Source organism: Ziziphus jujuba, chromosome 1, assembly GCF_031755915.1.
Source record: "Ziziphus jujuba cultivar Dongzao chromosome 1, ASM3175591v1".
Taxonomy (NCBI): Eukaryota; Viridiplantae; Streptophyta; class Magnoliopsida; order Rosales; family Rhamnaceae; genus Ziziphus; species Ziziphus jujuba.
The window spans coordinates 5,483,351-5,495,129 of record NC_083379.1 but is presented as its reverse complement, the minus strand read 5'-3'; the positions used below and the strand labels follow the sequence as shown (position 1 = coordinate 5,495,129).

The 11,779-nt window shown below is 34.8% G+C and overlaps 3 protein-coding genes across 4 annotated transcripts; 1 reads left to right on the top strand and 2 right to left on the bottom strand.

Annotated features, from left to right (window-relative positions):
- The first annotated feature begins 1,226 nt into the window (after positions 1-1,226).
- LOC107412183 (seipin-2) lies at positions 1,227-4,178 on the top strand. 2 transcript variants are annotated; one of them, XR_001580925.4, is made up of 3 exons: positions 1,227-2,553; positions 3,153-3,739; positions 3,873-4,178. XR_001580925.4 is itself a non-coding variant. In XM_016019899.4 (2 exons), the coding sequence occupies exons 1-2, from the start codon at positions 1,456-1,458 to the stop codon at positions 3,642-3,644; spliced, it is 1,590 nt and encodes a 529-aa protein (XP_015875385.2). In that variant the 5' UTR covers positions 1,227-1,455; the 3' UTR covers positions 3,645-4,178. The 2 variants fall into 2 exon arrangements, 1 of the variants encoding a protein (XP_015875385.2); XM_016019899.4 differs by having other exon boundaries at positions 3,153-4,178.
- A 1,193-nt stretch (positions 4,179-5,371) lies between these two features.
- On the bottom strand, positions 5,372-8,199 carry LOC107412232 (nodulin-26-like). Its single transcript, XM_016019961.4, has 5 exons — positions 7,829-8,199; positions 7,350-7,574; positions 6,860-7,057; positions 6,422-6,483; positions 5,372-6,160 (listed from the first exon to the last, which is right to left on the bottom strand). The coding sequence occupies exons 1-5, from the start codon at positions 7,961-7,963 to the stop codon at positions 5,935-5,937; spliced, it is 846 nt and encodes a 281-aa protein (XP_015875447.3). The 5' UTR covers positions 7,964-8,199; the 3' UTR covers positions 5,372-5,934.
- A 765-nt stretch (positions 8,200-8,964) lies between these two features.
- LOC107412216 (aquaporin NIP1-2-like) lies at positions 8,965-11,450 on the bottom strand. The gene is made up of 5 exons (XM_016019936.4): positions 11,060-11,450; positions 10,590-10,814; positions 10,065-10,262; positions 9,614-9,675; positions 8,965-9,401 (listed from the first exon to the last, which is right to left on the bottom strand). Exons 1-5 carry the CDS (start codon positions 11,192-11,194, stop codon positions 9,176-9,178), a joined length of 846 nt encoding a protein of 281 aa, XP_015875422.1. The 5' UTR covers positions 11,195-11,450; the 3' UTR covers positions 8,965-9,175.
- Positions 11,451-11,779: the final 329 nt, after the last annotated feature.

Genomic DNA, 11,779 nt, shown 5'->3' with positions numbered 1-11,779 from the left:
GATAATTAAAACTAGCTTAAATTGCAGAACTACTAAATTAATTGCCACCGTGAGCTTTGATCTAGTTTAAGGTAAAGGAAAGAGTCTTAAAATCTGTGCCGGGAGTAAGCAGGGAAAGAATTATAAAAGGGTCAGAAAGTTTTTGACTTTGCCTTCATCGCTATTTTACATGCAAGGAGATCCGTGGGGAAAGGACTTTCATTTCTGTTATATTAATCTACCCAATTTCATTTCATTTCATTTCATTTGTGAACGTTTACTACCCAAATTGAATTTTAAATTCCCTTTACTTCAAAAAAACAAAAAAGAAAAAACAAGAAAAAGAATTTCCACCGTGGGCTACTTGAAGTATGTGGCCTACATAGAGTATGTTCCATGAGTGCGGCCCATAGTATGTTGCCACGCTGGTAGGCCTCTCTAGGCCCAACTATCAACACCGAGTGACCAATAATAGTTCCTTTTCTTTTCTTTTTTTTTTTTTTTGAGTTTTTCTTTTTCTTTTTTGGCTTTTTTTTTGAGTTGGACCTTTGATGTTCCCTATATATGTTTGATTTTCTATGTTTATTTACTTATTATCAAAGGTTAAATGTGTCTGGGCCAGCTTACCAGTATTCCCTCACATCAATTTGGTATATTTAAGAAAAAAATCCACGCAGAATGATTAACCCAAAAAAAAAAAAAAGAAAAAAAAAAAAAAGAGCACCTTCTTCAACCAATTAGAGGTATTTTTTATTTATTATTATTATTATTATTTTGCCCTTTTGTTAAGATGAAATATGAAAACTTACGTCCTTATTCCTCCCTTGCAAGCCTGGATATGATATGGCCCAAAGCAAAAAAAAAACGAAAAATGAAAAAACGAATGCAAAAAAATGCCTTGTACATTAAGCAAGGCATTACTTAATGGTCCATTTTTTTTTTTTCTACATTAAAAAAAAATGATTATTTTAAAAGCTTTTAAAATTCCATTATACAGGATTGATGGTTTCACCCGGGGGTAAAAAAAAAAAAAAGAAAAGAAAAAAAAAAGGGTAAATATTAGTTTATCAATTTGAATTTGAGTAATATATTCTTACAATATATATACATATATAAATTTCTTAAAAATAACTGTGATACCAAACCAAAATCAGCAGTAGTATGTAATAAATTAAATCATGTTTTAGAAAAGAAAAGAAAAAAAAAAAAAAAAGGAAGAAAGATTTTATATTTTCAATAATAAATAAAAATAGCAAGAATGGTCACACAAAAAAAATGCTGAAAACGCCGAAAATGAAAAATGAATCCTTTACGGGGAGAAATGGCCATGGCCATGGCCATGTGATTTCCATTGAAATTTTTTAATTTTAAACAGTTTTCTTTTGATTCGTTTTCTATTCCATCTATTCACGAACAAAAAGAGAGCCCAAATCTTTTAAGCCTAAAGCCAAGCTCCCCAGCCTTTCGTTCTCATCAATGGAGACCTCCACACCAAGCAACCCAGACGATGTTCTCTTCGACGCCGACGACGATTTCCCATTCTATGATTGCCACGTCTCCTTTTCCGACGAACCCGACCCATCTTCCACTTCCTCCTCCTCCTCCTCCTCAATCTCCCACGTCGATCCCAATCCACCAACGGATATTATCTCCCCGTCCACCTCCCTCCGTCGTCGGTCTTCCGCTCTAGCTTCAATCTCCGGCAAGGAATCCAATGATTCCTCCATCAGTTCCGAGATTAATTCGGCAAGAGATGCAAGGAGGAGTTTCAGGGAGAGAAAGTACAAATTTTATATGAATTTGAAGGAGAACGAGCACAAGTCTGAATCGCCTCAGGGTGGTGGAGTTAGCTCGGTGCTAGTTCCCAGTGGCAACAACAATGAGGGTTCGACTGTAACCTCTGCGGCTGATGACAGAGGCGGTGGTGATAACTCGGTCGACTCGGCCGCGGAACTCGGTGATTCTTCGTTTAACTTGCTTGTATTTATAGCTGGTTTGGTGATCAAGGCAATTGGGTTGCAAATTAATTTATTCATTTCGTTTGTGACTTTTCCTATTTGGGTTTTTTATAACTCTTACATGTTTGCTGTCGACCCCTTTCAAACAATGAGGCGTGGAAGAGAGTATTTGATAGCGAAGGTTTTGGGATTATGGGATTCTTTTTGTGGGTTTTGTAGTCCTTGGGTAAACGAATGGTTGAAGGAGCACAAATCGATTTGGAAGCTGGCATTGCGGTGTGGGTGGGGTTTATTGTGGTCTTTTTATGTTTGTTTCATTCTGTGCGGTCTTTTGGTTTTTTCTCTTGTTGTTAGCGGGATAACTATGAGATACTTAGTGGAGGAACCGATTCAGATGAAGGAAATTTTGAATTTTGATTACACGAAACATAGTCCCGTGGCCTATGTGCCTTTAATTTCTCGTGCTGGTGCTGGTTGTGGTATGGATGGTAAGGAACAGAATGAAGTTGGGAGGAGTTTGGCATTTCGAGCTATACCTCCCAGTCACAAATTACAGGTCGCTGTTTCATTAACATTGCCCGAGTCACAGTACAACAGAAATCTTGGTATCTTTCAGGTACTTGATTCATTCACTAAAAGTGGATTTGATGTTTTTTATTTGTCCTAACTATTTTGCACTAGTCTTATTCTGGGGCCTAAGCTTGCTGTTTCAAAATATATGTATTAGAATACGTTGATAAATAAATTAGGAACTAGTTAAGTGATAGTATTAGATGATTACACATGTGAAATGTATGTCGTTTTAGATTGAACTCAGCAACTCAAATCGTTGTAAAGCGTACTAGCTTCCAAGTTACATTTACGCATTTTCTACTTCCCATTTCTGCTGAATGGCCACACTCAATAATACAAAACCTACGGGCATCATAAAGTATCACTGTTTATCTTTTGCAATAAAGCATTTTGAGATTGTACATGGGTTACAAAACGTTTGATGGAGGGAATGTTGCTATTTCCAATTGAGTTGTATCAACCTTCTGTATGTGCCTCTCGCTATCCCACCACCGCCCTGCCTCCTTTAACTTTGAGTACTGAAGTGTTGCATGAATACATTATTTCTCTAATTACTGATTTTTTTATTTTTTATTTTTTACTTTCTATTTTGGTCTTTAATATTTAAGCTGTGATGAGTGTAACTTATCTTTTCCTATTTAGGTAAGGGTAGACCTCCTGTCTGCCAACGGCAAAACCCTTGCCAGTTCAAGCAATCCCTGCATATTACAGTTCAAAAGCGAGCCTATTCGTCTTCTGCTGACTTTCCTTAAGGTTGCTCCTCTTGTTGCTGGCTATGTATCGGAGTCCCAAACTCTCAAAGTGAAGATCAGAGGATTCACTGAAGGAGATGTTCCTACTGCCTGCTTAAGGGTGACAATGGAACAACGAGCAGAATACCAACCTGGTGCTGGTATTCCTGAAATATATGAAGCATTCCTAGTTCTCGAGTCAGAACTTCCCCTGTTTAAAAGGATTTTATGGTATTGGAAGAAAACCATTTTCGTATGGATCAGCATGACTTCATTTATGATGGAGTTGTTATTTGCTCTAGTGTGTTGTAGACCTATCATTATTCCAAGAGCAAGAACAAGAACAAGGGATGGTGCTTATAACAGCAGAGCTACTCAAAATGGCCCTTCAGCAAATAGTTAGGTAAACCATGTTTTGTGATGATATGGAATGATGGAAGTAGGGGTTTTACCTCTGAAAGAGGCAGTCGACATTATCTAACATATTGAGTTGATTAGGTATGGCATCTTCACTTTAATTTTATGTCTGTGTATACATGCTAGTATAAATATGTATGATTAGTGTTTTGGGAAAGAGCCATATTTGCATCTCATAACCCATTAATTTGTATTGGTTTATCATATTCCACAGTTTGAAGGAAGCTAAGCTGCATTTCATTCTACTTTTGAAGTTGCTGTAATTCCATGAAATGAAATGACATATGTATTAGGGGATATGGATTTTTTTTCAATAGTGAAAAAATTGGGTGGAAAATGAAGATTAAAGTGGGATTGATTTATACAAGATAGAAGTAATGGTATATGAATGTTGGGATTCCCTAATTGTAGAATCAACTAGCATTGCATATTGAATTAGAATTTGTAATGCCTTAGTCTTCTATGTAATCATGCAGTTTGTTGCATTCTTTGTAAATAGACCTAGACGGCTATTTCTTCATTGTTTTTATTTTTTTATTTTTTACAGAATAGTTATTTCTTCAAATTTTTTTAGTTTTAGTGTGTTCTAAACATCCTGACTCTGTTCTACACGTCAAGAGTCAAGACGATATAGTCTGTAAATCTCGGTGCATAAATCTCTCTAACCAATTGCTAAATGTTACACTGAAATTTATTATTCACCAGCATGTATCATCAAACGCTACTTTTAGCCCTCGAACAATTCATTTGCCTAAGCCTAATCACTTCTGTCAGAATATTATAGGGAAGAAAAATATCTGCAGATTCCACCATTCCTAATGGATTCAGGCTTTGACACCTCTTGTAAACAGCTTTCGTGATTTTTCTGGTGCATTTTATTCTGTCCCAACTGACACGCCGGAAGGATGGATTTCTCATATTCTTATCCCAGGATTCACTGAGATTCACTTAGATATTTGTTTTATTTGATATCCATTATCCAATAAGAGACGTTATTTAAATTGTTTTGCATTTGATCTTCTCTTTTTTTGCATGTGCTGGTTCATTTTTTAAGAATAAGATTTTGATACTTTGATAAAAAATAATTATGACCTTGTAGCTCAAGATCATCTTTGAATATCTAAGTGTATAATATGACCAATTTAGAATAGTACAACAGGTTTTAAAATTAAATTAAAATGGTCATTACTAAACATTTCCAATCATTATCAATGAACATGCATACAATGGCTGATTAAACTTGGAATTCTTCTAAGTTTGTAGAGTTTGGGTTATACTTTTTTGTGTTTTTGCACTTATTTTTCTGATGTTTCTGCCAACCTCCACCCCAACCAACCTTTTTTTTTTTCTTTTTCTTTTTCTTTTTCTTTTTGCCTAATATCCACGTGATCCACCCCGCTCTAACTCTTTCCCTCTCCAAAGCTCCTTTTAGTGGTTCGTATTAAAGAAAATTACAAACTCGCGTGTAATTCATATGCTTGTATTATTTTGAGGTACATGGTCAATTCTCATGACCGAACTGGACAAAAAAACTTCTAAAAGAATAAAATCTATTTGTCGCTTTAATGACCTAAGCATACGAGACAAAACCAATAAAGAAGGTACAAAATTATGAAGGGAGGACCATTTTCATCGACCCCATTTCCATCTACTTGAATTAATGTGAAAGCTCCAACCAACTTTTACTTGGATTGTACTTCCAAAATCTTTCTCTTTTGCATTGATCAACAGGGAGACTCACGTGATTTTTCCAAAATTAATTCCAAATCTTCGAACTTCATACTGCTAATGCTTATCCTTCTGATCTTGCCAATTGGATATGGCGGCACAACCACGTTATGTTTGTGTATATTTTTCTTTTGACATTTCTCTTCTTCTTCTTCCTCCTCCTCACACGTATTTCCCATTTTATGTTTTACTTTTGTCTGTGTTCAGATTACGCACTTGCAGTTTCACACCCATGCTAAAAGAGAACTTACATAACTTTAGATAAAGAAAACAATTCAGAAACGGAGTAAACTGTGCAATTTCAACCTCGACTTTTTTGCCTCATAAGTGAACTATATGTATACATATATCTCTATATAATATAACCTTAATATATCGTCCAAATTTCTGGATCATAAAAGGGTGCAAAAAAGAGTTTATAGCCTATCTAATCACAATCTCCTTCTGCAGAAGAAGTTAAATACAAGAGAAAGTCAAGCTAGGGGAAGAAATCCTTCTCTCTTTCTTTCTTTTTCTATATATATATATATATACACGCACTTTTTAAATCAATTGGTATTGTTTCCACTACGTCCTGCACCCTTGAGGAAAAAGCCACTCTTGGTGATCTCACGCAGTGGTTTGTCAGTGAACCTGATGGTATTATAAACCAAAGCTCCACAGGTTGCCCCAAGAATTGGTGATATAATGTAAATCCAGAGTCCCTTATATTGGTGATGAACAAGCGCGGGACCTAAGCTTCTAGCTGGATTCATTGATGCTCCTGTAATTGGTCTGCATAAGAAGAGCAAGTCCAAAGCTATTAGGATATAATATATATATATATATATATATGTATATATAAAATATCAAAGAGATTTCTGGAATATTGTTTACATTGCTTAGTTTGACCTTACGGATTACTTTCCTAACGTACAAGATCAATGATCTTGTTATAAAATAATAATAACCAATAAAAGTATTTTATGGTAAGGTTTGATTAAGTTAATACCCTGCAAACATCACATTAAGAAGCAGGTTCGATTAAGTTAATACCCTGCAAACATCACATTAAGAAGCACGGTAGAGCCGGTAGCGAGTCCAGCAAGCTCCCCAATCTGCATAAAACCAAAAAAAAAAAAAAAAATTAATATATATATATATATATATATATATAAATATAATTTATTATAATGGAAGATATTAATATCATATCGCTGTCAAATACAAATCAACAAAAAAAAAATAAAAAAATAAAAAATAAAAAAAAAGTCATACCATATTTTAACATAAAATATTCATGTATTCAATCCTTTTGGATAATATTAGGCAAATCAATTAATATTTATATCATGTATTGCCAAATATAAGACCCAATTAATAGTATTAACAAGTTAAGGCAACCATATCTAATATTTTATGAGAATTGAAAGGAAATTATTGAGTAAAAATAATTAAAATTAAAAAAAAAAAATGTAAAGAGGTAAAACGTACCGCCTGGTTATCGGTAGAAACTCCGGAAACAACAAACATGAGGTAGAATGTGATGACGAATTCAATCACAAATGCTTGGAGGTCTGTACCAGAAGGAAGTGTTCCAACAAAATGGTTTTGTTTGCCATTGAAAATGAGCCTAAGAGTACCACTTGCTAGCGTTGATCCAAGCACTTGACACACTACATAAGGTGGTACCTAAACCAATTTGCCAAAATCAAATCAAAACCAAAAAATATAAAGGGAATTCAGTGGCTTCTTTTTTTTTTTTTCCCGAAACATTTGGTCAGGGTGCTAAATTGAAATTGCCCATGGCAGCAGACATTTTAGAAGTGAGTTGTGGAGACTACATTACTATATTTTAGAGCACTCTTATTTTACAAGAAAACATAAATGACATAAGCTTTAATTTTCAAATTGAATATTATTTTCACATGTTATTTGAATATGGAGAAGAGGGGGATTATGGTTGGTGAAGCTAAAAGTTTACCTGTTTCCATGGAAATCTTTTGGTAATAGCAAAAGCAATAGTGACAGCAGGGTTGAAATGGGCACCAGAGATATGTCCAAGAGAGTAGGCCATAACCATCACAACCAGTCCCCAAACAATTGAAATTCCCGGTTGAGTCACAACCTTATCCATGTCCAAATTCACCACCACCGATGCACATCCGGCGAATATCAGGAAGTATGTTCCCACAGCCTCTGCAATCAGCTGCAATTCAAACGCCCAAATCAAAACCCAAACAGTTCCATGTCAACTTTTGCCATAAGTCTTCATATTACAAAATTAAAAAATTAAAAAAAAAAAAAAAAAAAAAAAGGAAAGGGAAATTTTCTCACTTCCTATCAATTCCCATAGCATATTTTGCATCTGGGGATTGATTTTGATAGACAAAGCGGAATCTTAGCCATTTTGGGTAATCAAAAAAGATCAAAATAGTAAACAGGAAGAGAATGAGAAATCACCTTCTGCACGAAAGGAACAGAGGTATAAAGACTTGGTTCATTCTTGGGTTTGGGAGCACAATGAGGAGGATTGTTATTGGCAGCTTCGCATACATTCACAACATGGTTACCGTTAGTTTCAGAACTATCCGCCATCGCTACCAAACACAAAAGTTAAGAAAAAATACAACAAGCTTCTAATACAGAATTGAAGGTGATGACTATGAGGAGAGGAAAAGAGATAAAAAAACAATAAAAGGGAAAATATTGTTCCGGGTTTGTTTTCCAACTTTGGAGTAAGCAGAAAGCCAAAAGGATCAACTCCAATTTATGGGGGTTTTTGGCCAAGGGAGAGAGAAGATGGATTTATTAAAAAAAACAAAAAAAAAAAAGTGATAAAAAAGAGAAAGATTGACCAGTTATGAAATTGACCAGTCATGAAATGGTCTGCTTTTCTTTTGTTTTTTTCCCTAATATCCACGTGATCCACCGCACTTTAACTCTTTCCCTCTCCAAAGCTCCTTCAGTGGTTCGTATTAAAGAAAATTACAAACTCGTGTGTAATTCATATGCTTAGATTATTTTTGACGTACATGGTCAATTCTCAACACCTCTCTATTACTGGACAAAAGAACTTCCAAAAGAATAAAACATACTTGACGCATTAATAACCTAAGCATACACCACAAAACCAATGAAGGAGGTACAAAATTATGAAAGGAAGACCATTTTCATCATCCCCATTCCACCTAGTTGAATTAATGTGAAAGCTCCAACCAACTTTTTACTTTGGGATGTACTTCCAAAATCGCCCTTTTGCATTGATCAACAGGAAGGCTCACGTGATACGTGATTTTTCCGAAATTAATTCCAAATCTTCAAAGTTCAAACTACTAATGCTTATCCTTCTGACCTTGTCAATTGGATATGGCGGTACAACCACGTTATGTTTGTGTTATCTTTTTCTTGTAACATTTCTCTTCTTCTTCTTCCTCCTGCCCACACGTGTTTCCCATTCTATGTTTTAGTTTTATCTGTATTTAGATTATTAGGTGCTTGCAGTTTCACACCCATGCTAAAAAAGAGAACTTTAGATAAAGAAAACAATTTAGAAACGGAGTAGACTCCGCAATTTCATCCTCGACTTTTTTGCCTCATAAGTGAACTATATGTCTATATAATATAACCTTAATATATCGTCCAAATTTTGGATAATAAAAGGGTACAAAAAAGAGTTCATAGCTTATCTAATCACAATCTCCTTCTGCAAAAGAAGTTAAATAAACGAGAAAGTAAAGCTAGGGGTAGAAATCCCTCTTTCTTTCTTTTTCTATATATATATATATATATATACATACACTTTTTTAATCAATTAGTATTGTTGCCACTACGTCCTGCACCCTTGAGGAAAGAGCCACTCTTGGTGATCTCACGCAGTGGTTTGTCAGTGAACCTGATGGTATTATAAACCAAAGCTCCACAGGTTGCCCCAAGAATTGGTGATATAATGTAAATCCACAGTCCCTTATATTGGTGATGAACAAGCGCAGGACCTAAGCTTCTTGCTGGATTCATGGATGCTCCTGTAATTGGTCTGCATAAGAAGAGCAAGTCCAAAGCTATTAGGATATAAAATATAAATATATATATATATATATATATATTATCAAAGAGACTTCAGGAATATTATCTATATTGCTTAGTTTGACCTTACAGAATACTTTCATAAGGTACGAGATCAATGATCTTGTTAAAAAATAATAACCAATAAAAATATTTTATGGTAAGGTTTGTCTAAGTCAATACCCTGCAAATATCACATTAAGAAGCACGGTAGAGCCGACAGCGAGACCAGCAAGCTCCCCAATCTGCCAAAAAAAAAAAAAAAAAAAATTATATATATATATATATACACACACACACACACACACACACACACATACATACAGATTATTATAATGGAAGATTTTATTTTCATATCGCTGTCAAATACAGATCAACAAAAAATATAGTCATTGTTTTATACCATATTTTAACATAAAATATTCATGTATTCAATCCTTATGGAAAATATTAGACAAATCAATTAATATTTATATGATGTGTTGCCAAATATAAGACCCAATTAATAATATTAACAAGTAAAGCCAAACATATCTAATATTATATGAGAATTGAAAGGAAATTTTTGAGTACAAATAATAAAAATAAATAAATAAGTAAATAAATAATAAAAAAAGAAAGAGGCAAAACGTACCGCCCGGTTATCGGTAGCAACACCGGAAACAACAAACATGAGGTAGAATGTGATGATGAATTCAATCACAAATGCTTGGAGGTCTGTTCCAGAAGGAAGTGTTCCAACAAAATGGTTTTGTTTGCCATTGAAAATGAGCCTAAGAGTACCACTTGCTAGCGTTGATCCAAGTACTTGACACACTACATAAGGTGGTACCTATTAGAACACCAAAACAACCACTAATATACCAATTTGCCAAACCAAATCAAAACGAAAAAATATAAAGGGAATTCAGTGGCATTTGTTTTTTTTTTTTTTTTTTTCTTTCTGAAACATTTGGTCAGCGTGCTAAATTGAATTGCCCATGGCAGCAGATGTTTTAGAAATGACTTGTGGGGACTACATTTCTATATTTTAGAGAAGTCTTATTTTACAAGAAAACATAAATGATATGAGCTTCAATTTTCAAATTGAATATTATTTTCACCTATTATTTAAATATGGAGAAGAGGGGGGTTATGGTTGGTGAAGCTAAATGTTTACCTGTTTCCATGGAAATCTTTTGGTAATAGCAAAAGCAATAGTGACAGCAGGGTTGAAATGGGCACCAGAGATATGTCCAAGAGAGTAGACCATAACCATCACAACCAGTCCCCAGACAATTGAAATTCCCGGTAGAGTCACAACCTTATCCATGTCCAAATTCACCACCACCGATGCACATCCGGCGAATATCAGGAAGTACGTTCCCACAACCTCTGCAATCAGCTGCAATCCAAACACCCAAATCAAAACCCAAACAGTTCCATGTCAACTTTTGCCATAAGTCTTAAACCCAAGAAGGATATTAAAAAATTAAAAAATAAAAAAAAGGGAAATTTTCTCACTTCCTATCAATTCCCATGACATATTTTGCAGCTGGGGATTGATTTTGATAGACAAAGAGGAATCTTAGCCATTTTGGGTAATCAAAAAAGATCAAAATAGTAAACAGGAAGAGAATGAGAAGTCACCTTTTGCAGGAAAGGAACAGAGGTATACAGACTTGGTTCATTCTTGGGTTTGGGAGCACACTGAGGAGGATTGTTATTGGAGGCTTCGCATACATTCACGACATGGTTACCGTTAGTTTCAGAACTATCTGCCATCAGTACCAAACACAAAAATTAAGAAAAAAATACAACAAGCTTTTGATAAAGAATTGAAGGTGATGAGGATGAGGGAGAGGAAAAGAGATAGAAAAACAAGAAAAGGAAAATATTGTTCCGGCTCTGTTTTCCAACTTTGGAGTGAGCAAAAAGCCCAAAGGATCAACTCCAATTTATGGGGGGGTTTGGCTAAGGGAGAGAGAAAAGATGGATTTAAAAAAAAAAAAAAAAAGCGATAAAAAGGAGAAAGATTGACCAGTGATGAAATGGCTCTGCCTTGCCTATGAGTCTTTAAATGATATAATATTTAGGAGACAGAATATCAAAGTTTTCATAGTATGTATCGTTGAAATCCGTGACATGTATTAGAGGGAAAAATTTCAAGTACTCCGGGCGTATGAAGTGCTCAGCACTACTGTCTCTCAATTTTTGACACGTGTATAACTTTTTTTCCCATTTGGAAAACCGTTTGAAACGGCAACGTCGTTATCTATGGATGTTCACTCTTTATCTTTTCCAAACAGAATCTCTGGATCATTTACTGGTTTGTGAGTTTCTTCATCACAGCGTTACTCTATACATCCT

Coding starts and splice junctions, on each gene's coding strand:
- LOC107412183 (XM_016019899.4), top strand. CDS start 1,456: ATGGAGACCTCCACACCAAGCAACCCAGACGATGTTCTCTTCGACGCC. Junction 2,554..3,152: donor GAAATCTTGGTATCTTTCAG/GTACTTGATTCA, acceptor TTTCCTATTTAG/GTAAGGGTAGACCTCCTGTC.
- LOC107412232 (XM_016019961.4), bottom strand. CDS start 7,963: ATGGCGGATAGTTCTGAAACTAACGGTAACCATGTTGTGAATGTATGC. Junction 7,575..7,828: donor CTGTTCCTTTCGTGCAGAAG/GTGATTTCTCAT, acceptor TTTGAATTGCAG/CTGATTGCAGAGGCTGTGGG. Junction 6,484..6,859: donor TTTCTACCGATAACCAGGCG/GTACGTTTTACC, acceptor GGTTTTATGCAG/ATTGGGGAGCTTGCTGGACT.
- LOC107412216 (XM_016019936.4), bottom strand. CDS start 11,194: ATGGCAGATAGTTCTGAAACTAACGGTAACCATGTCGTGAATGTATGC. Junction 9,676..10,064: donor TTGCTACCGATAACCGGGCG/GTACGTTTTGCC, acceptor TTTTTTTGGCAG/ATTGGGGAGCTTGCTGGTCT. Junction 9,402..9,613: donor CTTAATGTGATATTTGCAGG/GTATTGACTTAG, acceptor CTTCTTATGCAG/ACCAATTACAGGAGCATCCA.